This window comes from Carassius carassius, chromosome 2, assembly GCF_963082965.1.
Source record: "Carassius carassius chromosome 2, fCarCar2.1, whole genome shotgun sequence".
NCBI classification, from domain to species: domain Eukaryota; kingdom Metazoa; phylum Chordata; class Actinopteri; order Cypriniformes; family Cyprinidae; genus Carassius; species Carassius carassius.
In genome coordinates, this window is record NC_081756.1 from 48,869,472 (window position 1) to 48,896,096 (window position 26,625).

Consider the following 26,625-nt stretch of genomic DNA (forward strand, 5'->3'; position numbering starts at 1 on the left):
TGGATCCATTTGTTTCTGTGATTTAGGCCAGCCTTGTGTGATCTTGGCATGCAACTTGGACAACTCTGGACAAGATTTACATGCTTCCAGGAGATCCTTCATAGGAATGGCTTTTGAAAGGTCCTTTGAAATCTCTGCTACAAGGCCTAATTCCTCTTCCTGACCAGCATCTGAATCAGGTAACGGTAAACGTGACAAACAATCAGCAACACAATTTGTTTTACCTGGTCTGTATTCCAGATTGTAGTTGAAACACAGAAGTCTGGCTGACCAGCGCGCAATCCTCATTCCTGCTCTGTTCATTCCTCTGGTGGCCAGGAATGTGGTCAGTGCTTGGTGGTCCGTCTTCAGTGTAAACTTCCTGCCCCAAAGGTAAGTCCACCAACGTTCTACTGTCCAGACACACGCTAATGCTTCCTTCTCAACTGTACTGTATTTTCTTTCGGCTGGTGTCAATGTACGAGAAGCGAATGCTATTGGACGCTCCGACTGGTCTGGGTGCCGTTGAGAGATGACACCTCCAATGCCATAATCGGAAGCATCAGTGGACACAAATGTTGGCAAGAAGGGGTCGAATAAAGCTAAGGCTGGACTGTGGACTAACAGTTGCTGTAGCTCTCGAAAACTCGCCTCAGCTGCTTCCGTCCAAGTAAATCCATTCTGAGATGATCTGAGTATCTCACACAAAGGGTCTACTACCATTGCATAGTTCGGGATGAACTTGCTAAACCAAGACGTAAGTCCTAAGAAGGACCGTAATGAAGGTAGGTCGGTTGGTGCAGGTGCGTTTGCAATGGCTTCAACTGAGTCCGGGTTAGGATGTAGTCCCTCTTTTGAGATATCATGGCCTAGATACCGAATTCTGCTCTGGCCGAATTTGCTTTTCTTCATATTAAGTTTTAGACCAATGTCTGTGAGTCGCGTCATCACTGCCTGTAGATTGGCGTCGTGAATGGCTTTGGTTTGGCCATACACGATGAGATCATCCAAGTAGTTCTGTACTCCTGGTAAACCCTCAAGTACAGTTTTCATCATTTTCTGAAAGGCGGAGGGCGCCGAAGCCAACCCGAAAGGAACCTTTGTGAATTTGAATAACCCATCGTGTGTGATGAAAGCAGTCAAATTTTGACTCTCCTCATGGAGAGGGAGTTGATGGTATGCGCTTTGCAAATCAATTTGGGAGAACACGGTAGCGCCTCTGAGCTCTGTGAAAAGATCCTCCATATGAGGCAGTGGGAAACAGTCAGTAATTACAGCTCGATTAGGCTCTCTCAAATCCACACACACCCGAATTTCTCCTGACTTTTTCCTGGTTACGACAATCGGTGACACCCATGGTGAAGCATCAATCTTTTCGATTACTCCATCACTCAGTAACCGATTAATTTCCTTGGAAACCTCCTCCCGTACACTCAGTGGTAGTCTGCGTAGTTTGTGCTGCACTGGTTTTACAGACTCATCAATCTGTACTTTGTGCACAAATCCTTTGACACATCCTGGTGAACTGGCTGCTGCATTACATATTTCTAGCACTGGTGAAGCAGCGGGGCTCGATAATGTAACAATCCTATCCCCCACAATGTGACATTTTACAGCTTTAATTAAGTCCATACCCAAAAGTGGTGAACCCGTTTTGACCACATAGAAATTTGCTGTGGTTGCAACCCCGTCATGTGACACAGAAACAGTGAAACATCCTAAGGTTGGTAATTGTTCACGTGAGTATGTGACTAACCTCACTTGAGGTTCCTTCAGTTCACAATGTGCAAAGTATTTCATGAACAGGGTCTCTGGAAGGATGGACACACTTGATCCTGTATCGACAATCAATTCCAGTGGTATTTTATTTCCTTGCGGTGCTTCCAACTGTACTTGGCAACGGATTTTGTCATGAGACTGATTTACACACAGTACAGTCAGTTCAGGCCCCACCACTTCTCTGACAGCAGCAGATTTACATACCTTTGCAAAATGTCCTCTCTTTTGACATTGATGACAGGTGGCAGACGCAGCTGGACAAGTGTGTGCGTTGGCTAAGTGAGTGTTTGATCCACAGCGAAAACAGCGTCTTTTATTTGAATTCTGTGGCTTCCCAGTTTGTACTGGCCTTTTGTTCATAATTTTGTTTACCTCTTTTGAAACTGCCCTTCGTCTTCGAGATGGCTTGAACCTGGGCGGGAGATGAACCAGTATTTGAAAGAAGTGTAGCATTTTGTACTGCCGATTCGACTTGCAACGCTAACGCGGAAGCGCGATCCAACGTAAGTTCGGGCTCAAGTAACAATCTGTCTCTTACCGCGGCCAGAAAAACCCGTTCAATCAGTTGGTCTCTTAACATTTCGTCCTCCATTCCTCCGAAGTGACAATCAACTGCCAGATGACGTAACTCTGCTATAAATTGACTTACAGTTTCATCAATGCGCTGCGCGCGTTGTCTGAATTTATGCCGTGCAGCGACAACATTCACTCTTGGCGTGAAATGAGCATCCAGTGCCGCCATGGCCTCATCATAAGTTGTACCGCCGTTTGGCAGCGTATAGAAAAGTCTCTGGCCTTCTGTACCGAGACAATGTAAAAGAACTGCACGAAGTCTAGCATCAGGCCATGCGTCACCTCGCGCTCCGATGACAAGTAAATAGTTTTGGAAAATTTTCTTCCATGTAGAAAATGGTATAGCAGGCTCTCCTACCGTCGGAAGAAAACATGCAGGCATAGGTACGGATGCAGACATCCTCGTCGCCAAAATTTGTAATGTTGAGACTTGTAATCAAAAAAAATAAATCAGACGAGAAGCTTCATTGTTTTCAACTCCTTTCACTTTACTTCACTCTTCTTCTCCTTCCTCCTCCACACCCGTACAAAACTCTCTATCAGCCCCTAGCGGACTGGTTCTGTATTGCAGTCCATGAACATAAATTACAGAACATAACACAAAGTCAATGCAAAAACGTGATCAGACTATGGATCAGACGCATGGTGTGTATGCCCCATAATACTAATCTTGTTGATCGTTAAAATAGCATATGTTTTCTATAAAGATACGAATCAAAACAACTCACCTTTTTATATTGATATGAAATATATTAGCATAATGTAAGATTGTTTTTCACTTTGTAAAGTACTTTACATGTGCTTTAGTTTGTTAGTACCACATTAAAATAATATACATATATATATATATATATATATATATATATATATATATATAATATTTAAAATGAACTTTAAAACTTAATTTAACATTTTACAAAGTTCACTCAGAAGTGCAATAAGAAACAGTCATGAAAGTGTTTAAGTCACTTAAGTGGCTATTAAATTCATAGTATATTTTCTGCACATACAGTCTTTTGTAGATATTTGTAAGGTCTGAAGTACAATGCTGTTCAATGCTGTTAAGTGCACTTGTTCTTTTAGAAGGGAGCACAGACAAATAGGCAAACGCTCAGAGAAGCATATATATATATATATATTAACAGTTGAACAACAGAGCTATTCTGTAATAATGTGCACACAAATGCATTGTTGTTACGTGTGTTTTTAGAGGCGGACTCATACTCTAACCTGATGGAGGGAGTGGTGGAGATCATCTCGTTCGATCAGTGCTCGTCTCCAGACGTCTACGGGACAGACGTCAGGTCAGGGATGCTGTGTGCAGGAAGTGAGTCCTTTGTGGATGCCTGTCAGGTCAGACACCAAAACAACCGACCAACAGATCATGTGTCCTGATTTTATTTATTGGATTGCAGATTTGGATTTTATATGACATGGGTCTAATTATGTTACCTTTTATTATACATACATTATCACTGAATACTCTAATATCAGTATAACTTTACAATTATGTACAGTTTTTTACTGTTTATGTGCATTGTAAATGATTTTATATTACATTACATTACATTTAGTAATTTAGCAGACGCTTTTATCCAAAGCAACTTGCAAATGAGGACAATGGAAGCAATCAAAAACAACAAAAGAGCAATGATATATAAGTGCTATAACAAGTCTCAGTTAGCTTAGATGCAGTACATGTAGCAAGGGCTTTTAATTAATATAATAAATACAAATAAAACAGATAGAATTGAAAAGAATAGAGCAAGCTTTTATAATTGTATAATAAATGAAAATAAAATAGATAAGAATACAAAAAGATAAGAAAGCTAGTTAGATTTAATTTTTTTTTTTTTTAAGAATAGAATTAGAATATGAGTGCTAAAGCTAGAGGGTCAAATAAAGATGGAAGAGATGTGTTTTAAGCCGATTCTTGAAGATGGCTAAGGACTCAGCTGCTCGGATTGAGTTGGGGAGGTCATTCCACCAGGAGGAACATTTAATTTAAAAGTCCGTAAAAGTCACTTTGTGCTTCTTTGGGATGGCACAATCAAGCTACGTTCACTTGCAGAATGCAAGCTTCTAGAGGGCACATGAGTCTGAAGTAACAAATTTAGGTAAATGGGTGCAGAGCCAGTGGTGTTGTATGCAAACATCAATGCCTTGAATTTTATGCGAGTAGCTATTGGAAGCCAGTGCAAGTTGATAAACAGAGGTGTGACGTGTATTCTTTTTGGCTCATTAAACATTTATCTTGCTGCTGCGTTCTGAATAAATTGTAAAGATTTGATAGAACTGGCTGGAAGATGATTTGGCTGTGAATTTATGATTTATGAATTTATGGGCTTTGCAATAGTCCAGCCTGGACAGAACAATCTTCTTAATGTTTAATAAAGCAAATCTACAGGACCAGAGAGTTTTAGCAATGTGGTATGAGAAAGTCAGTTGATCATTAATTATAACTCCAAGGTTTCTGGCTTTTTGAAGGAGTTAAGGTTGATGTGCCTAACTTGATGGTGAAATTGTGATGAAACGATGGGTTTGCTGGAACCACAAGCAGGTCTGTCTTGGGAAGGTTGAGTTGAAGGTGATGAGAGGTAGAGTTGATTGTCATCAGCATAGCAGTGGTATGAAAAGCCATGTTTCTGTATCACTGAACAGAATGATGCCATGTAGACAGAGAACTGAGCCCTGAGGCATTTAACCCATCCACACACACAGCAGTGAACACACACACTGCGAACACACACCCGGATCAGTGGGCCGCCATTTATGCTGCGGTGCCCGGGGAGCAGTTGGGGGTTCAGTGCCTTGCTTTGTCCACTTGATTCTATTCCATCTCATGAACAGTGAACTGAAGAGAAGCAGCACCACCATGGAGCATCATTGAATAAAACGGTGCTGTTAATTGTGGCCAATGTGTTTTAGAGAAGAAGAAAAAACATTCATTTCATAATGATACTTCCCCAAATTATTATCCAATGAAAGGTTAAATTTTTGTGATATTTTCTTAAATATAAGATCAGAAGGATTAGCAATGCAGATACATTTTCACAGCCTTTGATCATATTTACATAGGGTGCCGATATTTGTGGCCATGACTGTGTATATACAAGTATTAAAATAATTGCAACTTTTCATCTAAAAATTCTGACTTTTTTTTTTTTTCTCAGAATTTCGAGATATAAATTAATTTTATAAGAAAAACTTTGGAGAGAAAAAAAGTCAGACTTTTTAGATAAAAAAGTTGCAATTGCCTTTTTGTATTTTTTTATTCAGTGCCAGAAACAGGCTTCCACAGATATCAGTATTACAGTACAGTAATGTAATTGTTGGTAGTGTGTGAACCGATGGTTTGATGTGTGTGTGATGTGTTTAGGGTGACTCGGGCGGTCCGTTAGCGTGCGACTATGACGGTGTGAGTTTCCTCTACGGGATAATCAGCTGGGGAGATGGATGCGGACGCTCGGGAAAACCGGGCGTTTACACCCTTGTGCCCAAATATTCAGACTGGATCAACAGCATTGTCAAAAAATCCAGAAAAACAACAGTGAACAGAACAACCATAGACATTTGTACTGGCAGCCAGTGCCAAAGATAAACCATAAAACACAACTGTGATTTATTATTAATGTATTCATGAGCGTTTTCTGTTCCGGTGTTCATGCTATTATTAAATACCAATCAGCGTGTTTTATTTCTATTGTATTTATGTTAACAAGCAATATGTTGACATGTACAATGGAATGGGAAGTGTTATGTAAAGTTTCATGTAATATTTTTATTATATATTTTTTTCTTGCATATAGATACATTTTGAGTAGAATATTGCTGTGAAATAAATGTATTTTAATATAAGATATTTTAAAACAGCGTTTTTGACAGTGTTTAAGTGAATCTCATATTTGAAAGGTCATAGTCTGCACAGAAACTCATGAAAGTCAATGGGAAGATGTAGATTCAATGCAACGGCTTGCTGTTAATTCACAGTTTTTAGTTATTTATTCCAGTATATATTATGAGCATAAACTAAGTGTATTGTCTTCTCCACTAACTTCCATTCAAACAGGTCTCTGTGCTGAATTTCTATTATTCTGACATAGTGGCCAAATAAATGTATCATATTTCATCACACAATTTACATAAATTAAGTCTTTTTTGGATATGTACTGTTATGCATTGAGATTCTGTTATGTAATTCAGCATTCATGTAATCATTATCGAAAATTGTTTCTATTAGATTGTCATAACTGTAATATAGTAATGGAAATTATCCTTTTTTATTTTTTTTATCGGTTGTATTGTATTTAAAGGACATTTAAAACAAAGTACAGAGTGTTCTATTATTAATGTTTTGTGTTTCTAAAAATGAAATCAAATGTTATTATTACAGTAATTTAATAAAATATTATTAGTCCGATTTTCTTTAAAGCTTTATTTTCTTTAAACTATATATATATATATATATATATATATATATATATATATATATATATATATATATTGAAAATAACCCATTTTATTTATGTATTTCTTTTTTAGATATTCACCCTTGTATTGCTTAGAATTGTGTGCAAAATTAGTGAAACACAAATGTATTTTTTACCTCATCTGATCATTATAAATGACCTTTCAGATGTAGTAATGTATGTTGTTGCAGTAATATTAAAATCAGATACTACATCAATCACATTTATATATATATATATATATGAGAGAGAGAGAGAGAGAGAGAGAGAGAGAGAGAGAATTACATTTATTTAATTGTATTTTCCTTGCATGCTTTAATTTATGATTCACATCATCTCTCCTCGTAAGGCGCCACCAGTGCATGTAAGGGTTAATTGTGTGCGACCCAAATGAATTGTTCCGCAGCGGCACTATGACCTTTGACTGACCTCTGACATACACAGTATGTGTCGCCCATCGGTGCGCGCGCGCTCCGGAGTTCTTCTGCACGCGCAGCTGTCATGACGGGAAGATGAGCGACACCGTGATCGCGGAGGGAGCCGTTAAGATCAGAGACGGCAAAAAAGTAAGGAAACCGTGAGTGTGAGCCTAATGATGGTTTGATGAGAGCTGATGAGAGAAAGCGTGTAAGTGTCGCTGTGTTTCTGTGTTCGCAGTGGAGGAGCCGCTGGCTGCTCGCGCGCAAACCCTCTCCGGTCGCAGGTCAGACACTGTCCCTCTCTCTGACACTAACATTGCGTTTTACTCCTTGAGCAATAACGGGTTTACTAGAATGAACAGTCATGTCTTGCAATTAAATATTTAAGAGATATTTTAAAGAATTTGGGCAATCAAACAGTTTACGGTAGACATTGACTTCTATAGAAAAACAAATACAAAATACATTGGAAGTCAATGGCTACCGTCAACTGTTTGGTAAAAATGGAATGAATATGTAAATGAATACATTTAATAATAAGACCGTTAACAAAAAATACTTCTGTTAGCTATCATAGATCAATAACGGTGCTGTAAAATAGTTTTTTGAGGCAGGGTCTTGTTTGCTCACTGTTCTGTATAGTTCTGTCTGCTTGCAGGAGTCTCATATAACAGCACTGGAATCTTTCACTATCCAGTACAACAGCACTCCTGCTCTATCTGAGATATCTTACCATCCGCTACAGTGTGCTTGAAAGTGTCAGATCACAGGCCATCAGAAAGACGTTTTTACAGCTGTTCACACTAGTGTGTGTGTGTGTGTGTGTGTGTGTGTGTGTCAGAGGTTGCTTTGTTTGTTAGTTTGTTTGCTTTTTTCACAGTAGCAGGAATCATGTCTAACCTAAATCTTTGAGTGGACGTAGGAATTGTTTTTGGACATGTATCTCTATATGCATTGATTAATTTACATGTTGATAGTGTGTAGTAGAGCTACAAAACACTCCTGTGGTAGTGTGGTACATTAGATCAGCATGTTCACCAAGGCTAAAAAATACAGTTTCATAATTTAAACAGCTGTTTTCTATGTGAATATCTTTTAAAGTGTAATTTATTCCTGTGATGCGCGGCTGTATTTTCAGCATCATTCCTCCAGTCTTCAGTGTCACATGATCTTCAGAAATCATTGTAATATGATGATTTACTGCGTGAAAAACATTTCTGATTATTATCAATGTTGAAAAAAGTTATTCTGCCCAGTATTTTTATGGAAACAGAGATGCATTCTATTTTTAAGGATTATTTAATGAATAGAAAGTTAAAAAGAAAAGCAATCTATTTGAAAAAAATATATATATATATTTTGTAACATTATAAATGTCTTCTTTTCTGTTATTTTTGATCATTGTAATGGGTCCTTGATGAACAAAAGCCTGATTTATTTAAAAAAACAACATAAAGAAAATCTTACCGTTTTTCTTTGTTGCACTGTTTAAAAATCAGAACAAGCTCATAACTTATGAGCTATACATTTTTTTTCAGAAGTACAAAATGCATTTCATAAATACAGTTACCAGAACATACTTCTTCTATTATAAAGATGTTTTTAATTTCTAAATTAAAATTCACTTTAAATGCATTAAAAAACACTATTTAAAGGAATAATAAATATTACCAACACCTTATTTGGTAGTTTATCATAGTATTTTTGTATCATTTATTGTGGAAAAACAAACAGACAAACAAATAAACAGTTTTGTTAAAATATTACTATTAAAAAACACTGTCTGCCAAATCAAAGTCATGTCTTTGTCATCAAAGTCAAATGATATCATCGACCCTTCAGACCTTCATGACAGTTCATCTCCTAATGCAGTATATCAGATAAGTTGCTGTTTTCACTGTGAGTCTCTAAGGTGTGTGTGTGTGTGTCAGATTGTCTGGTGCTGTACGTGTGTAAGGAGCGTGGTGTGAAGGAGAGGAGCATGACGCTGGAGCACATCTGTGGTCTGGAGGCGTGTGTCGGCGGCGACGGCGTTCCCTTCATCCTCTCCATCCTGTGTCTCAATCAGACCGCTGTGCTCGGCTTCGACAGCAGGGAGGCGCTGCAGAGCTGGGACCTGCGGCTGCGCTACTGCCTCGGGGAAGGTCAGAGGTCAACATTCAACAAACAATATTTACTTACAGTCCATGATAATCAATAGTAAATGCTATTTGTGGATAGGGAGTTTAGTGAAATACCTTCGAGGAGTTTACATCATGCAGTGCGTCGTGCTCAACATTTAAATGAAATCTAAAATTATTTTAAATAGCATTTTATCCTTCTTTGTATCAATTAAAAACTACATAGAATAATTAAATATTTAATATTAGATCTATTACTTTAATAGTATATGTCATTATTAATTTGACTTAATAAATAATTGTACTTAGAACATTTTTAGATTTTTTTCACTGGCCAACTTAATATTATCTTGTAAATATAAAAAAAATTGATTTGATATAGGGCACACTAACAATGCTAATGAGACACAGGTGCAAACAATGAGTGCTGACGAGTCCGGGCAAAGGGTTATGGGTAATGAAGTCCAAGACTGAGTGATGGGAGTAATGGGATGAAGTGCCTTCAGGTGGTTACTCCAGCTGGAGATTTTATGTCACTATTCAAAGCAGTGATACATTTTGGTTGTGATAAATCCCTCTTAACATTAATGTTTTTAAATATACTTTTATATTGCAATAATTTCACTTTCAATCCTCAAATTATTTTAAAGACAACATAAGACAGTATATTTTTAATATTTGTTTAATGGCATCTTTTTTATGACTGAAGACAAGTATCACTGATACCAACACTACTGATGTCTCTAGGATTTGTTTTTCCCTAATATTTAACCATTGACTATAACTTCTTCACATAAGCCCATTATAATAAATGTCATGTTTAGCTACATGTGACCTATAGCAAGTCAGAGATTTACAGAAACTGAATAAAGTTATCAAACACTAAATTCTACTAAAAGCTACAAAAGTTTTCCTCTTTTTTTAAAATCTTGTTCTTTGATGAACCAACATCATAGCAGGTAGTTATGAGGTTATTTTGGCTGCTTTAAGAGCTTTAAGACACGCATCATAGTTTCTCATAACTCTTTATTTTTCTGACCCACTTCAGCTCTTTTTTTAAGGCAGCTTTAATAGCCTTTTTGGTATCTTCATGACTTAACTAATGAGACAAATATGACTTTGCATGCTCATAGTTTCTTTTGCACTTTAATATGAAATTAAACAGGCTACAGTGCATGCTGCCACAATTGTGCATGCAACTGAAGAGCATGTGCAACGAGCACAGTATAACTGCTGACAGGACAGAACAAAAAAAAATGGTTTTACTGACATATGGCCTGACAGCATCTCATCTGAGTGCAACTGTACGTATTATACACTTGGTAGACTCGCGCCTGGCACTGAGGCTAAATAAATGCAATTCTTGTCAAAAGCAAGACAGAAGCATGTGTGTAGTTGTGTGTGTGTGTGGGGGGGGGTGTGGCTTTTTGTTTTGATTATGCAAACCCTTTGTTTCAAAGTAAGTGCTAACAGGTTTAACCCTGCCTGCATTCCCTTATCACATCACACAAAGAGAAGCTGTTACTGTGCAGACGTGGTTTACTGCCATGTGGAGCCAGCGGCATCAGGATCACTTACTAGAGCTCTCTAGCTTGTGCTGTTTGCCAAAGCAAGGACGACTATTGTCCATTTGTTGGATTAGGGATTTAAACAAATCTTGAACTAAAACTTTTCTAAGAGTTTCGATTTTCACTTGACAGAAGAATATAAGGAGCCATGTATATCCTTCAGAAAACATAAATGTTCAGTGTAAGTGTATTGTTCACAGCTGAATGAACAGTACATAAACATCACAGTGTTTGTTTTCTCTGCATCAGTCCACAGTTTCAGCGTGTCTGTGCTGCCCGGCACTAAACTGGAAAGCGGCCCGGCGACTCTGCATTTGTGCAACAATGTCCTGGTCATCGCTAAAGACCAGCCGGCCGTCATCATCGGGCACTGGAATCTGCTGGACCTGCGGCGATACGGACCGGTCAACAACGGGTTCGTGTTTGAGGGAGGAACACGCTGCGGTTATTGTGAGTATGGCAATACAATGAAGCTTTTTGATTAAATGCAAAATCATGTGTAAATGCAAAAGCTTCGTCTGGTAGACACCAGCCCTTATGAAAATTAACCATGGTTTTACTACAAATAAAAACAAAAAACCATGGTTACTATAGTTAAACCATGGTAACCACAAATTAACCATGGTTTTGCTAAATTAATCATAGTTTAACCATGGTATTTGTAGTAAATCTGTGGTTATACAAATGGTAGTCAACACGCCAAAAAACCATGGGTTACTACAGTTTTACTATAATAAAACCATGGTTATTTTTCGTAAGGGAGAATCCAGTCTGTGAGTCGCTTAATGACGTGTAAAGTTTGAAGAAACTTTGGCACCCTTTGGGACTTTTTTTAGGCTGAGGAAAAAATATACCAACTAACTTGCCAAATTTTGAAATCTAAGTTTGTTTTTGCTTTTAAGTCAGTAGCAAAATGTCATTGAATATATCACAATATCTCAACCTCTGAAACCCTCCACCTCCCCCAGCTCCACCTGTCTAGGCCAAATCCATTACCATGCTAAAATTATCCAGAGTTTTCCGGATAGAAATATGGTTATATAATATTATTTATAGTAATATATAGTATTTCTTGGATTACTGTAGTCGTATAGCATTAGTAAGCTGACATAGAGAGTGCTGAAACTACTGTGTTGGGGGTGTTTACATGACACTGTTTTTAATTAAAAATGGAAAACATTTTGGATGTTCATTTACACAACATTGGCAGTTTGGTGGCCTGAAAATGCTAACTTTTGAAAACAGGTTTATAAGTGTATGTTTTTGAAAACTATAATATTATCGCTTCTGTGTGAACTATAATAATGTGATGCCGCACACATAGATATTATGCGTTAAGTCTGTATGAATATACTGTATGTATGTGCATAGTGTTTCTTTACAAAGATTTGTGTGAATGGGGATCAGGGTGACAATGTAGTCACCTGAATGCCAAAGTTTTCTGTTTTTTATTAGATTATTGTTGTGTAAATGTTCCATTGCTGTGTGAATACTGAGATTTCATGAATGCTCAGTATGCAGCAGTGAGTTGACTTGTGATGATCTGAATAGTTGTATTGGCTTGGAACCAATTGGTGTGTGTGTGTGTGTGTGTGTGTGTGGGGTCACAGCTGACAGTGTTTCTGTGGTTGTGAAGCCTCCTCTGGGTTTGGGTGGTCTTGTTTGTAGAGTGACGGATGTCTCTGCTCAATGACCTCCACCTCATCAATCTTCATCAGCTTCCTAGAAGGAGCAAGTCAGACATGAATAACATCCACCTGCAAAACTGACACGACACAATACCAGCTGGAGGCACAGCAGGACATTCACAGAATATTCATCAGTTATGTGAATAATGTGTATGGACTACTTAAATAATGCTTTAGTGTCCTTTCTGAAGCTTGAAAACTTCAATTCCTAATCATTTTTCATGGAAAAGAGCAACCAGCACATATTTCACGTCAGTTTCATTCTCCATTTTTGTTCCACGTAAGGCTGATGAACATGAGGCTTCACAGTAAGGATGAGGGTTTCATTTGTTTTTTGCAGGGGCCGGCGTGTTCTTCTTGTCCTGTGCCGAGGCCGAGCAGATCAGTTTTCTCTTCGACTGTATTGTTCGTGGAATTTCCCCGTCCAGAGGCCCGTTTGGACTGAAGCCACTGCTGCCAGGTCAGTCTCATCACTTCTGTTTAAACCCTCACCTGAGACCAAAATCTTGCTCCAACTCCTGACGCTTTCAAGTTACATCCATCAAACTCTGATTAATGTGTCTGTTCTGATTCTCTGTGCTGAATCTGTCTCTCTCGTATGTCTCGTATACGGCCCCAACATAGTCAAACTACTATATATACACCTTTATTTCCTTCTGATAGCAGAGATTTTGTAAATGTTCAGACAAAGATTTTTCAAGTCGACATTCAACGTTTGTCTTTACATTTTTAGTTTTATGATCAGTTTGGTTAATTCAAACTATTTTATGATTCCCTTGTGAAAAAAAAGTGACCTTTGTAATAATGTCAAATAAAAAGTTTTGGTATAGAAATTTTTATTTTAGTTCATTATATATGCATATATACAGATTTCATCAATAATGGGAGTAATTAAGAAATTATATATAAACATTTAATACTTAAGTGTGTCAAAAGCTAATTGCATTTCATATCAATTTAAACTAAATACATTTTTCTCTTAATTGCAATTTACTTGCAATTAAGTGCCTGGAAACATTATATTTATTTCACACTTATGTATATTATTTTAAAGTATATTATTTCCATAAAAAAAGTACTCTTTTTTTCAAAGTATGCTCAAGTGTACTTCTTCTTCACAAGGGTTTCTAAAAAAAAAAAAAAAGAATGTTATCAATTTCTTATACAATGTATGCATATTAATTTATATTGTGTGTGAAAAATAGCAAGTGTAATATTATTAAGACAACATGTTTATAAATTTAATAACTGGCTTTTATATTGTCATTCTACTAAAGTCAAAATGAGTAACTAAAATATTCTGGAAATGAGTTACTTTGTGCTACATTAACAATGTGTTTTTCAACCATTAATAGAGTAATATTGCTTGCATAAAGCTAAAGAGAATAATTTTATTTTAATTGTAAAAAATTGTTTATCTCTCTCTCTCGGTGTCTGAAATTGTACTTGTTTCCCCTTTTTGAACCCCCACTGTTATAATTCATGCAAGATCAGCCCTAAGGCTTTTTACTAGGACATTTAAGACAAGAGTTTACATATCGGCCCAGCCAATCAGAGCGCTTCACACCTCCTCCTGACCAATCAGAACTCGAGCTTCACTCCTATTCTGAGACGACGGGAGATCAAGGGGTCAAAGTCACAGTTTGTATACGCGAGCATTCCTGATGACTGTAATCTCATCCTCTCTGTCTGTACTGTAAGCAAAGCTGCTCACGTCCAATCGCAGGTGTGAGACTGATCTGAAGAAAAATGCAATGTTCGGTCCATCTGCTACATCTCAGTTTCAATTCAATCAGAAAGACTGTATGGAAAGTGGTAGAAATGGCTCTGGACTGGTGCGTGTTTGTGAAGTCCCTTGAGATGTGTGTTGCTCAGCGTCAGCACTCCTCTGGCTGTTTGCCATCTCATCCACATGTCTGCTCTATTAATAGCACTTTAAGTGCTAGACAAACACTGGGGTTCTGCTGTAACCCCCGAACATGAGCTCAGCATGCCCCTCACTAACTACAATCTGTAACAACTCAGCATTTTGTGATTGGAGCAGAAGGAAATTGCAGTGTTTCAGAAGTTTGTCCAAAGAAAAACAACAGAAAGAGACAAAACTAAAAACAGTGAATGGGATGTGCCGTCTTTTTAGTCCAATTATATTAAAGGATTACAGACTTGTCTGAATCTGAAATCCCAGTAATTTTCTCCTTACAATCTCATGCATGTCCTTATATTTTATATCTTCAGCATTATTAATAAGCCGTGCTAAATAGATTTGTGACAGGTCAGTTGCATGTGCTAGAGATGCATAATGCAGTTTTCTGCTGTTCTCCTGCATGAAGATGTCCGCACTGACACTTACTGTACCAACATCTTTATTATAAAGGCTTATTACACTATTAAATACAGCATGTAAATAAAAATAGCCTGTGATGACAGAAGAAATGTAAAGAATGCATATCAGAAAACATAATGAGCAAACTTATAAACTAAGCTCAGTTTACAAAATGAAAAAAAAAAAAATGGCATGACTACTAAACATAAAACTAAAACCTAAATCTGTTAAAATAGTTATTTGTTAATTGAGATAACGCTGAAATAAAACATGAGTATAAGAGGGATAAATTGAAAAGAATACTTAAATGAAAATTTGAAATGTTGTCAAGTAAAATAAAGTAATACTAAAACTAAACCTGAAATAACAACACATTTAAGTTGAATAGAAAAAATGAAAAAAGGACATAACAAAATTTCTTAACAAAAACCTGAAAAAAAATTATAATAATAACTTTGCACTTTTTGTTAGAAAATGTTTATTTAATATTTATTCAATTTTTTTAAGGAATCTAATGTTTTATAATTAATTTCCATCATCTAAATATTCTTAAGAAGTAAAAGTTTGTTGTCATTTGAAAGTGTGTTGGCCTTCTTGCATTATTATGCTTTTATATTATAATTATATATTTAGTGGCATTAAAATGGTCTTAAAATGACAATAATATTGTTTAGCACAGTTATTTCTGGGGCAATAAATCACAACAAAAAGTTGTTATCGTGACAGGCCTAATCACTGATGCACTTAAAATTAAACATTTCTACATGTTTAGTGAATGTTAACAGGCACAGGTTACTAAAACATGGCATTTGACCATCTTCTAGATAATCGCACAGCTGCAGATCAAATTATTCCTGTTCTGTTTGTTTTCATGTCATATTGTGGATCATGTGTTTGTGCTTCTCACAGTTGGGTTTGATGTTCTCTGTCTGTGTCTCAGAGCCCAGCATCAGTGCAGATTCAGTGCAGGACAAACTGAATCATGAGGCGGAGGAGCTGGAGCGGAGGCTCAGTCTGCTGTCCCACAGCACAGGTAAGGGCTCACCCATCTCACCTGTCTCTCCTTTCTGTGCAGCCACCAAAACCTCCATCTGGTGAAATTTCAACTTTGCTTTGGAGGATTTACTAAGAGCTTCAGTTACTGTGTTATCATGTGTTCGAGTGATGTTATCAGGTTATCAGAAAATAATATACTTTTAAAGTACATACTTAAGTGTGAACTGAATATAATGTTTTGGACACCTAAATGCATGCTAAATGCAATTAAATTAAAATGAATTATAGTTTAAATTGATTTTAAATTCAGTTGGAATTTAGAGTGTTTTTGACCCACTTAAGTAGGACTTAAGTACTTTATATGTAATTTCATGATAATTTCTAATATATTTGTCATATGGTTAAAGGGATAGTTCACCCAAAAAGCATAATTATGTCATTAAACCCTGATGTTGTTCCAAACCAGTAAGACCTCCATTTATCTTCGGAACACAGTTTAAGATATTTTAGATTTAGTCCGAGAGCTCTCAGTCCCTCCATTGAAACTGTGTGTACGGTCTACTGTCCATGTCCAGAAAGGTAAGAAAAACATCATCAGAGTAGTCCATGTGACATCAGAGGCTCAGTTAGAATATTATGAAGCATCGAAAATACATTTTGGTCCAAAAATAGCAAAAACTACTTTATTCAGCATTGTCTTCTCTTCCGTGTCAGTTGTAAGACAGTTCAAAACAAAGCAGTTTGTGAGATCTTTTTGAACCAGTTCACCAAATCGAACTGAATCGTTTTAAACGGTTCGCGTCTCCAATACGCATTAATCCACAAATGACCTAAGCTGTTAACTTGTTTAATGTGGCTGTCACTCCCTCCGAGTTCAAACAAACCAATATCCCGGAGTAATTAATTTACTCAAACAGTATCTGACTGAACTGCTGTGAAGAGAGAACTGAAGAGGAACACCGAGATGTGAACCGTTTAAAATGATTCAGTTCGATTTGGATATCACAAACTGCTTTGTTTTGAACTCTCTCACAACAGACACGGAAGAGAAGACAATGCTGAATAAAGTCGTAGTTTTTTCTATTTTTGGACCAAAATGTATTTTCTATGCTTCAAAATATTCTAACTGACCCTCTGATGTCACATGGACTACTTTGATGATGTTTTTCTTACCAGCGGTTGATGAGGAATGCAAATATAAATGCAACATCAATCAAAATGGCAGACAGTAAGTTTGGCTTATTATGACATTATTTATATGTATGTTGTCGGCATGACCCAAGGAATATTTTGAGACCAGTTTCATTACAATAGGTCAATGCAATCAAAAGTTATTAGCATTTTTGAAAAGTTCATAATTAAGAATTAATTAATGTTTATTATTCTTGACCAATAAGTGGCACTGTTACCAAATTGATGTGGCATGGTCAGTGTGAGGTGACAATGAAACGTACAAAGTTTAGTGCAAATATGTCAAAGGGATGCAGAGATACAGCCTCAGATGCATTTTGGCTTCTTTCCATCAAGTTTGTTGTTGTGCTAAACGAAAACTGTTTTGTACATCAACACGAAATCCACAACTTTTGGCCAGAGGGGTCTGAAGATGATCCGAGTCAAATTTGGTGAAAATCGGACTAATGGTCTAGGAGGAGTTAAAAAAAGTAGGTTTTCAACAGTAATCAAATTGCGGACAGGAAGTATCGACAATTTTGGCATAATTGATATTGATGTTCTTGGCATGACCCAAAGAATATAGGGAGAACACTTTTTCATTTCAATAGTGTAACTTATTCAAAAGTTATTAAAATTCTTTAGATATATTCCATTATAACTTTTGACCACAAGGTGGCCACCAAACTTTTTGAGTACCATCAGGGCATGGAGCCGAAGATTTTTGTAATTATTTTCATAACAATACGATAATGCTTTCAAAAAATACAGCATTTTAGAACATAATTCAAAATGACCGACGGCTAAAATGACTGACACGATAAAATTGGATATCATTCGACTCGACATGATCCACTAAATCTAAAGAGAGTTTTGAGATTTTTGACCAAACCATTCAGAAGTTATTAGCAAAAATTGGCATTTTTTATATCTCCTGACCACTAGATGGCGCTGCGTCAAAACACTGCAGGTAGTCTCAGGTCAGGCTTGTCATAACACACACCAAGTTTGGTCTCAATATGCCAAACTGTTCCCGAGATTGAGCCTTTTCGTCATATGTGTTCACGTGTCATTCTAGAAGGTTTGGAAGAATCGATTTCCATAACTTTTTGCCGGCATGGTCTGAAGATGATCTGAGCTTATTTTTGTAAAAATCGGACTAACTGTTTGAAAAAGTAGGTTTTTCAAACAATTGAAAATAGCAAAAAAACTAAACCTTTTTGAATTTTGTTGTTCATTCGACTTGACATGAGCCAAGGATTCAGAGGAAATGTCAATTTTCTGGCTTACGGTTCAAAAGTTATTTGCATTAAGATATTGAAACTTTGAACAAGTAGTGGCACTAGAGAGTTGGAGTTAGAGACTCCAGATTTGGTATGGTTCATGTTGACACTGTCCTCTATCAATGTGCCAAATGTACAACTTTCCCGCAAGTGGTTCTATGGGCTGCAATAGACTTGCTGGCAGAAGAAACGGGAGAATAATAATAACGCCAACGATTTCAAAAGGTGCATACATACCTTCGGTGCTTGGCCCCTAATAATAATAATGAGAATGTTTCTCACCTGTTCTTAAATTCACATTATGTGCATTAAATCTGCAATCAGAATAAATAATATTGTTTTCTTTCTGTTCTGCCCTGGAAGCTTCCAGCTCACACTCCAGCTTTTCGCTTGCGGGTGATGACCGCAGCATATCTGGTTCCTCTGACACCTCGGACACGAGCCAATCAGATTGCAGCATCAGTGGTCACCCCGCGCTGTGGAGCGATCCGGTTCTGTCCGGCTCTGGCGAAACATCTCACCCACAAACATCGAGGATGGGATCTCAGGTGGAAGAGAAGCTCCAGGTCCAGACAGATCCGGTTTGCTCACGGAAACTTAAAGAGTCTGGTCGACAGAACTCGTCTGACAGCGGCATCGCAACCGGCAGCCACTCATCTTATACAGGAAGCTTCTCGTCCTACAGCCAAAGTCTGGATGCTGCCAGTCCGGGAGAGGAATACAGGGCACCTGCCATCCCAGAGAAACACCTGTGCTCATGCTCAACCTGTCCCATCCACGAATACCAGGTTCCCTCGTCCCTGCGGTTCATGTACGACTCTCCCCGCAGCCTGTTAGAGGTCAACAGACACAGCAGCACATCTCAAGACAAAACCAGACTCATAGGGCCCTGTTCAGAATCTCCCAGCCAATTGGATTCAGAGATTGATAAAGGGGAGGAGTCACAGACAAGGGAGGGCTTAATAAAAGTGGAGGAGTCTCAGGGATTTTCTTGTAGTAAAAGCTGCTTTGATCGGACGATCTGTTCAGTTCCTCCTGCTAGGATGAAATCACTCTTCACCAGCTGCCCCGTCTCCGGAGGACTCGAGGTAAACATACTCTACTCAGGGTAACAAACCTTAAAACTCACAAAAAAAACACAAAAAACAACAAAACCAAACAAAATGACCTAAAAGTTAATGAATATTGAAAATACAAAAATTAATTCAAAATAATACACTATAATATAAATGCACTGTTTGTTTCAGAGTCAATGTACTTAATAGAAGTTTATTGAAAAATGTGATCGTTTTTTTTTTTATCTTTGCTCTACAGCATTTCTCACAGGTCCCCAAAGCTTTTCACAGTACTGTTTTGCTGTTACTGTATTACATTTTAAATTACAATCACAATCTTCCCAGCAAATTCACATTTAATGTGCCGCTCTGCAGCATTGGGAAGCTGGACGGAAACACTGAGCTGTAGGACAAAACCGCCTGTTGGGCTGCTATAAGAACGGACTCCTGCATCCAGATGTTCAGTGTTCAGTGGTGTTAGCTGTTAATTGATGTGCTCGGTGTGTCTATTTAACAGGGCACATTTCCACTGCATCCTGGAGGGAATTCACTGCCAGCTGTGCCAGGTGAGATTCATACTGCCAATACATCTGTGTACAACCTCAGACTTCACTCAGTCTGCATGACCCATAATGCAATGCTAACAAGAAGAAAAGTACACTGTGACTTTAGCACACTTTTAAAAAGAGAACTTATGGAAAAAATAGACTTAAGTGTGAACCGAATGCAATGTTTGCGAACACTCATATTTATTGCAATTAAATTAAAATATGTTATGTTTTAATTTTATATCAAATACAGTTTGATACACTTAAGTAGGACTCAAGTACATCTTTATATGTAATTTCATAATTACTTCTATGGTCTTTGAAATATGGTTAAAATGAACTGTTGAATATAAAAATTACAAATTATTTACAAATTATTATTATTGCATTTAAAATATATTAACTTGAAATTTAATATCAGATAAAACACTACAGTTAAAATGATAATGAAGTATTTTACGTGTGCTTTAGTTTGTTAGTCAATACATCGGAAAAAACACAACAAAAGATTATTAAACAATGATTTAAATTGTTCTTTAAAAAGAAATATTTCAATTAACATTATTATAAAGGTCACTCTTTACAAGTGTACTTAAGTGTGTTACAAAACAATCATGAAAGTGTCTCTCTTTAAGTCACTTAAGTGGCTTTTTATTTTATTAATATTTGAAGTGGCTTTCTTTCTCACAAGTGTCTAGACACCGGTATTTATTAGTTGATTTACAGCACATTTTAATATAGCTAATAAGTACAGACACACTCTTAAAGTGCCAGGTAAGCATTCAGCCACGCCCACTGCTGATGCCGCCGAACCACCAACCAATCAGGAGCCAGTGGAGATCAGACACTCATCTTCGACCGATCAGGATCAACGGAGGCCCTCATCTGAAGGCTCACAACCCAGTGAGGAGAAGCGATCAGAGGACTACGACTCCAGTTTGTCTGATCTCCTGCCACACTACAGTCCTGCTGCGAGAGCGGACAGAAGCAGCGTCTACGAGGCCATGGCAGCGTCCAGACACACCGTCCTGTACGAGAACTGTGTCCAGTGCAGGAGAGGAGAGGACAGCTGCCGGCTCCTCAGACCAGCTCCTCCATCCAGAGACGCGTTTGTCCAGGAACTGAGGAGAAACATCTCAGAGTCCTCCTGCTCCTCCACAGTCTCTCTGCAACGAATACCTGAAGAAGGTAAGAGAGCGTCGAGCCCAAACTCTCACCTCGGATTCGTCTCGTCTCTAACCCAACTCTCCTTTGAGGACTCTTCGAATCTTCTCCTCCTCACTCCAGAAGTCTCTGTCTAATCGTATTAATTATGACCTTTCTTCTTCTGCTTGCAAACCTGTCTGTGTTGTTGGTATTTCCCGTTTTTGAGAAGGTATGGATGGGTAAAGGTTCTTTTCAAGTGTGTTTGATTTCTGAGCCTTTTATTTGCAAAACTTACATTTAAACAAAATACGACATGTTTTTAGGCCAAAACCTACAGTCTATAATATTTCTTTCACATCAGACATATAAAAATATAATACGCAGACGAAAAGATAGCTTAATAATTTTTAAACCTGGTGTAGGAGAATATACTTTTTGAATTGAAAATGCATTTATTTGCATCGCTCATGTGTTTGTTTCCGTCTCTGTGCAGATGACAGAGAGAGAAAATGGGCAGAGAAAGGAAGAATGGATCCTGCCTATGAAATCATGGACAGCCGATCATCAGACAGGAGCCTAGAGGTGAATTGCAGCCAAAAGAAGTGTGCAAAAATACAGCACTAAAACAAATGCAACCCAACACAACAGCCAGATTCACATCTTTATTAATGATCAGTATTATTTAACACACGAGTGCTCCGTTAACCCTCTACACTGTAGCTGATGTGCTGAGTGCAGTGATGCTGAAGCTGAATCAGATCATTTTCAGAACGCTTTGTAATGTGAAATAAAACTATTAAAAATCTTTTTTTGTTAATTAAAATTAAGTAAAAAAATTAATACTAGATGAAAAATACTATAAAGGATATAAATAAATAAAATAAGTGAATTAAGTGCTAAAAAAAACTATTTTAAAGCTAGACGGAACTAATAAAGAAACATTATATATATATATATATATACATATATATATACATATATATATATATATATATATATATATATATATACATATATATATATATATATATATATATATATATATATATACATATATATATATATATATATATATATATATACATATATATATATATATATATATATATATATATATATATATATATATATATATACATACCATAATAGTATATAAATAATACTAAAATAAGAATGCATGGGACAGCACTGGTCAAAAATAGCAGATTTTTTTTTTTTTTTTTATCTGACTTATATCTGACTTATTTCAGTTGGTTTGATCATACTGATTACAATGATATATATATTATAGATATGCTTAATTTATTGATGTGATTATTGATTTATGATATGTGTGTGTGTATATATATTTGTATATATATATATATACACACACACACACACACACACACACACACACACTCACACACACACACACACATATATATATATATATATATATATATATATATATATATATATAATGGATATAGAAAAGGTAGTTTTTAATCAGCTGAACAAATACTTAAACTCAAATGGATAATGGAAATTGACAATTTTCAATCTAGTTTCCGAACCGCATCACATCACAGAGACAGTATTCATAAAAATAATAAATGATATTCGCTTAAATTCTGACCGCGTTTGACACTGTCGACCATAACATACTACTAGAGAGACTGGAAAACTGGGTCAGGCTTTCTGGGATGGTACTCAAATGGTTCAGGTCATACTTAGAAGGGAGAGGCTATTATGTGAGTCTAGGAGAGCATAAGTCTAAGTGGACGTCCATGACATGTGGAGTCCCACAAGGCTCAATTCTTGCACCGCTCTTGTTTAGCCTGTATATGCCTTGTTTAGCCTTCCACTAAGTCAAATAATGAAAAAGAACCAAATTGCCTTTCACAGCTATGCTTATGATACAAGGTGAATGCATACCTTGACTCTAGGGGTCCAACAGCTAAAACTCAAGTCAGGAGTCTTGGTGTGATTCTGGAGACAGACCTTAGTTTCAGTAGTCATGTCAAAGCATTAACTAAATCAGCATACTATTAGGAATTAAGATTTTAGATGTTTTGTTTCCAGCCGAGACTTGGAGAAACTTGTTCATGCCTTTATCACCAGCAGGGTGGACTATTGTAATAGGCTCCACACCGGCCTTCCCAAAAAGACCATTAGACAGCTGCAGCTCATCCAGAACGCTGCTGCCAGGATTCTGACTAGAACCAGAACATCTGAGCATTTCACACCAGTCCTCAGGTCCTTACACTGGCTTCCAGTTACATTTAGGATTGATTTTAAAGTACTTTTACTCATCTATAAGTCACTAAATGACCTAGGACCGAAATATATTGCAGATATACTCACTGAATATAAACCTAACAGACCACTCAGATCACTAGGATCGAGTCAGTTAGAAATACCAAGGGTTCACACAAAACAAGGGGAGTCCGCCTTTAGTTACTATGCCGCCCGCAGCTGGAATCAGCTTCCAGAAGAGATCAGATGTGCTAAAACACTAGTCACATTTAAATCTAGACTCAAAACTCATCTGTTTAGCTGTGCATTTATTGAATGAGCACTGTGCGATGTCCGAACCGATTGCACTGTATTTTACGTATTCACTGTATTTTATGTGAAATCATTTTATATTTTAAAATGTTCTAAATTCATTTTAAATAAGTATTTTTTTTTCCAAAGTTTTAAAATTGCTTGTTTTATTTTGTTTATTCTTCATGATTATTTTACTTTCTTTTATGTAAAGCACTTTGAATTACCATTGTGTACGAAATGTGCTATATAAATAAACTTCATCACAATCATTCAGCCATTTATAAAGCTATATTTAGAGTAATTGTCATTGTAGCAGTTGCCTAAGCAGTGCAGTAACAGCACTATCTAGTGGTTATTTACAGCCAAAATATAAGCAGAAAATCCTTAGAATTTAGGATTTATTTGGTCTAATGTTGTTAGTTATTAGCATTCGAAAAATTATTAAATATATTAAATATATATACAGGAGACATATACAGCTGAAGGCCACACACAGTAAGTGCTTTTGAGAGTCAGTCGTGTGAAGCTGGGTTTGTAACACATGGAGGCTTTATCGTCTGTGTGTGTCTCATAATCCAGAGCACTTACAGTGAAACCCTACTGAACCTGTTCAGACAGATTACACATTCAACCGGTGCGGACATGTTGGTTTTTAAGTGGGAGTTGGACTAATGAAAGGCGTGTTTTTCCATGGATAAATGCCTCTCTCTCTCTCTCTCTCTCTAACTGTCTGTCAGGAGGAGCGCAGCAGGTACGAGCTCATGACGGGCTCACAGAAGACCTCTCCTCATCTGACTGAAGGTGATCTCAGATCTGTGTGTTTCTGGTGATTTCTCTGTGCCGTGTGATGTGTGTGTGTGATGTGTGATGTGTGTGTGTTTTCTGTGACCGGTTCAGCTCTGTCGGACAGAGTCAGAGGAGACGTGGTGACATACGTTAATATCCCCACCAGCCCCACGGCCAAAAAACAGCTGCATTACATGGAACTAGATCTGCAGGAGTCCAGCGCCGCCGTCAGAGGTGCACAATAATACTGATATTAATATGAGATCAAAAAAGAACATTAATTAATACGATTGTAAAAATGTTGAAATATTATTAGAATTTTAATTAGCTGTTTCTATATAAATATACTGTGAACTGTAATTTATTCCTGTGATGCGCAGCTGTATTTTCAGCATCATTCCTCCAGTCTTCAGTGTCACATGATCTTCAGAAATCATTCTAATATGATGATTTGCTGCTCAAGAAATGTTCTGTCTGTAGGTAAAAGCTCCAGTAAATACGCTCAGATTGATATCACAGTGACGGAGGCGGCTCACAGAGCGTGTTCCCAGCATGCACTGGGGCGGGAGGAAGGCCTACAGAGACTGGAGCAGCAGAGGAGACGACGAGGACTTCCTCACACTGAAGATCGACTCTTCTCTTGACAAACTGACCAAAACACTTGCATCAGTCGAGACAGTGAAACACAGAATGTAGCGTAGTGTCGTGTCTAGTGTAGTAGTATGTAGTATAGTACAGTGTCATCATGTCAAACTCACTATGTAGTGAACACAGCAGAGCATGTGAGCGAAGCAGCGCTCCGCTACGTTTACGCTTGTGGTAAACCAATTCTTGCTCAGTTCCCGCTCCGACATAATGTGCGTACATCTTTACTAAGTACACCTGGATTATGAAGCCTGTGAAAAGCACACACAAGATCAAATGCATTCAAAGGACTCTTGGATTGAACTGGGTTGAACGAGCGGCACTGAGCTCTGTGCTCTTAAGGAAATATTACAACTCCGCTCTGCGCACATGCTCTGGAACACAGCATATACACAAATGTTTGAAATACAGTAATATATATTCACATATCATACGTCTGACAAACACATTCAGTCTACAGTGAGCTGCTGCTATGTAAATCTGTATCTGTATTCTCATGTTAGATAAATGTGTGCAGTGCACAGAAATGCATTTTTAATTTATTTGAATTCATTTCATTTTAAAATGCTGAATATTAGTTGTATTGCTTTCGAGTTGCATCTGTATTAAATAGGCTGCATTTGTGTAGCATCTTTAGTCTTTTTATTAACCTAAATTCAAGTGTATCGAGTCATTTTTACATTCAACTACTTATTTTGTATTTTGTACATTACAGGGCTGTATTTTCTTTTTCTTTTCAGCACTGAAGGAAGTGAACACAATTTGTGTGTTTATTTGTATTTTGTCGTATATTGTGATTGCAGTTTGAACTGCAATATGTTAACATATGCCGATGCTGCTAGATATAGATATTATATGTAGATATATTAAAACATGACTAAAAATGTGCTTTAAAGCAAACCTTTAATTGTCGTATTATGACATTATTACAAAGGTCTTTTTTTTAAGTGTACTTAAATATGTTTAGAAACAAGTTTACTTTTATTTAATTATTTACATATTCTTAAACTATATCTGACCCACATGAAACTTTATATTTAATTATGTAATTGAATTATATAAAAATAGCGATCACTGAATTTTCTTTAACAGAACGTCTCGGTTACGTATGGTAACCCTCGTTCCCTGAAGGAGGGAACGGAGATGCCACGTCGGTGACCGACGAATATGGGATATCGCTTCGATAGACCAATCTACTTAGAGTGTAAACTAAATGAGCCAATGCACATTCGCATGCAATTATTGCATCCAGCTGCCGCTGATCACTGCGTGAGTTTAAGAAGGCAGCAGGTGCAATGCATACCAGGTTTTCGCTGATTTCGCCATTGTCAAAGCACTACCTCACTGGTGAGATTGCATAACACTGGGAAAACATACCCGTTCCACTTGGAACTGGGACGCTGTGGAAGCCCCATCCTTCCCAAAGGAGGTCTCGGGGGCAAATACACATATAGCATCCATTTAGGAGTATACAGAGAAATTTGAGGTGATTAAAACCCTCTTGGGAAGGCAGGAATCTGCCGGGGGAAACACGGGCTCTAAGGCT

At 37.2% G+C, this 26,625-nt stretch overlaps 3 protein-coding genes across 4 annotated transcripts in view; all 3 read left to right on the forward strand.

Annotated features, from left to right (window-relative positions):
• Positions 1 to 6,135, forward strand: part of LOC132111376 (hepatocyte growth factor activator) — a 43,635-nt gene extending 37,500 nt beyond the window's left edge. Inside the window, exons 13-14 of one of the 2 annotated variants that reach the window (XM_059518604.1) lie at positions 3,542 to 3,684; positions 5,711 to 6,135. In XM_059518604.1, the coding sequence (XP_059374587.1) occupies positions 3,542 to 3,684; positions 5,711 to 5,932 (365 nt within the window). In that variant the 3' untranslated portion in view covers positions 5,933 to 6,135. The remainder of the gene's footprint in view (positions 1 to 3,541; positions 3,685 to 5,710) is intronic. The other variant, XM_059518614.1, reaches the window with a different exon arrangement.
• Positions 6,136 to 7,267: 1,132 nt separating this feature from the next.
• On the forward strand, positions 7,268 to 20,206 carry LOC132099195 (protein Dok-7-like). Its single transcript, XM_059505650.1, has 8 exons — positions 7,268 to 7,366; positions 7,458 to 7,503; positions 9,151 to 9,363; positions 11,157 to 11,357; positions 12,936 to 13,055; positions 15,859 to 15,951; positions 18,731 to 19,455; positions 19,940 to 20,206. Exons 1-8 carry the CDS (start codon positions 7,313 to 7,315, stop codon positions 20,204 to 20,206), a joined length of 1,719 nt encoding a protein of 572 aa, XP_059361633.1. The 5' UTR covers positions 7,268 to 7,312.
• Positions 20,207 to 20,642: 436 nt separating this feature from the next.
• LOC132098362 (uncharacterized) lies at positions 20,643 to 25,234 on the forward strand. The gene is made up of 5 exons (XM_059504502.1): positions 20,643 to 21,158; positions 21,610 to 21,698; positions 24,386 to 24,449; positions 24,546 to 24,668; positions 24,915 to 25,234. The coding sequence occupies exons 1-5, from the start codon at positions 20,975 to 20,977 to the stop codon at positions 25,076 to 25,078; spliced, it is 624 nt and encodes a 207-aa protein (XP_059360485.1). The 5' UTR covers positions 20,643 to 20,974; the 3' UTR covers positions 25,079 to 25,234.
• The last annotated feature ends 1,391 nt before the right edge of the window (positions 25,235 to 26,625 follow it).

Coding starts and splice junctions, on each gene's coding strand:
- LOC132098362 (XM_059504502.1), top strand. CDS start 20,975: ATGGCAGCGTCCAGACACACCGTCCTGTACGAGAACTGTGTCCAGTGC. Junction 21,159..21,609: donor GCAACGAATACCTGAAGAAG/GTAAGAGAGCGT, acceptor GTCTCTGTGCAG/ATGACAGAGAGAGAAAATGG. Junction 24,669..24,914: donor GTCCAGCGCCGCCGTCAGAG/GTGCACAATAAT, acceptor TTCTGTCTGTAG/GTAAAAGCTCCAGTAAATAC.
- LOC132099195 (XM_059505650.1), top strand. CDS start 7,313: ATGAGCGACACCGTGATCGCGGAGGGAGCCGTTAAGATCAGAGACGGC. Junction 7,367..7,457: donor AGATCAGAGACGGCAAAAAA/GTAAGGAAACCG, acceptor CTGTGTTCGCAG/TGGAGGAGCCGCTGGCTGCT. Junction 9,364..11,156: donor GCGCTACTGCCTCGGGGAAG/GTCAGAGGTCAA, acceptor TCTCTGCATCAG/TCCACAGTTTCAGCGTGTCT.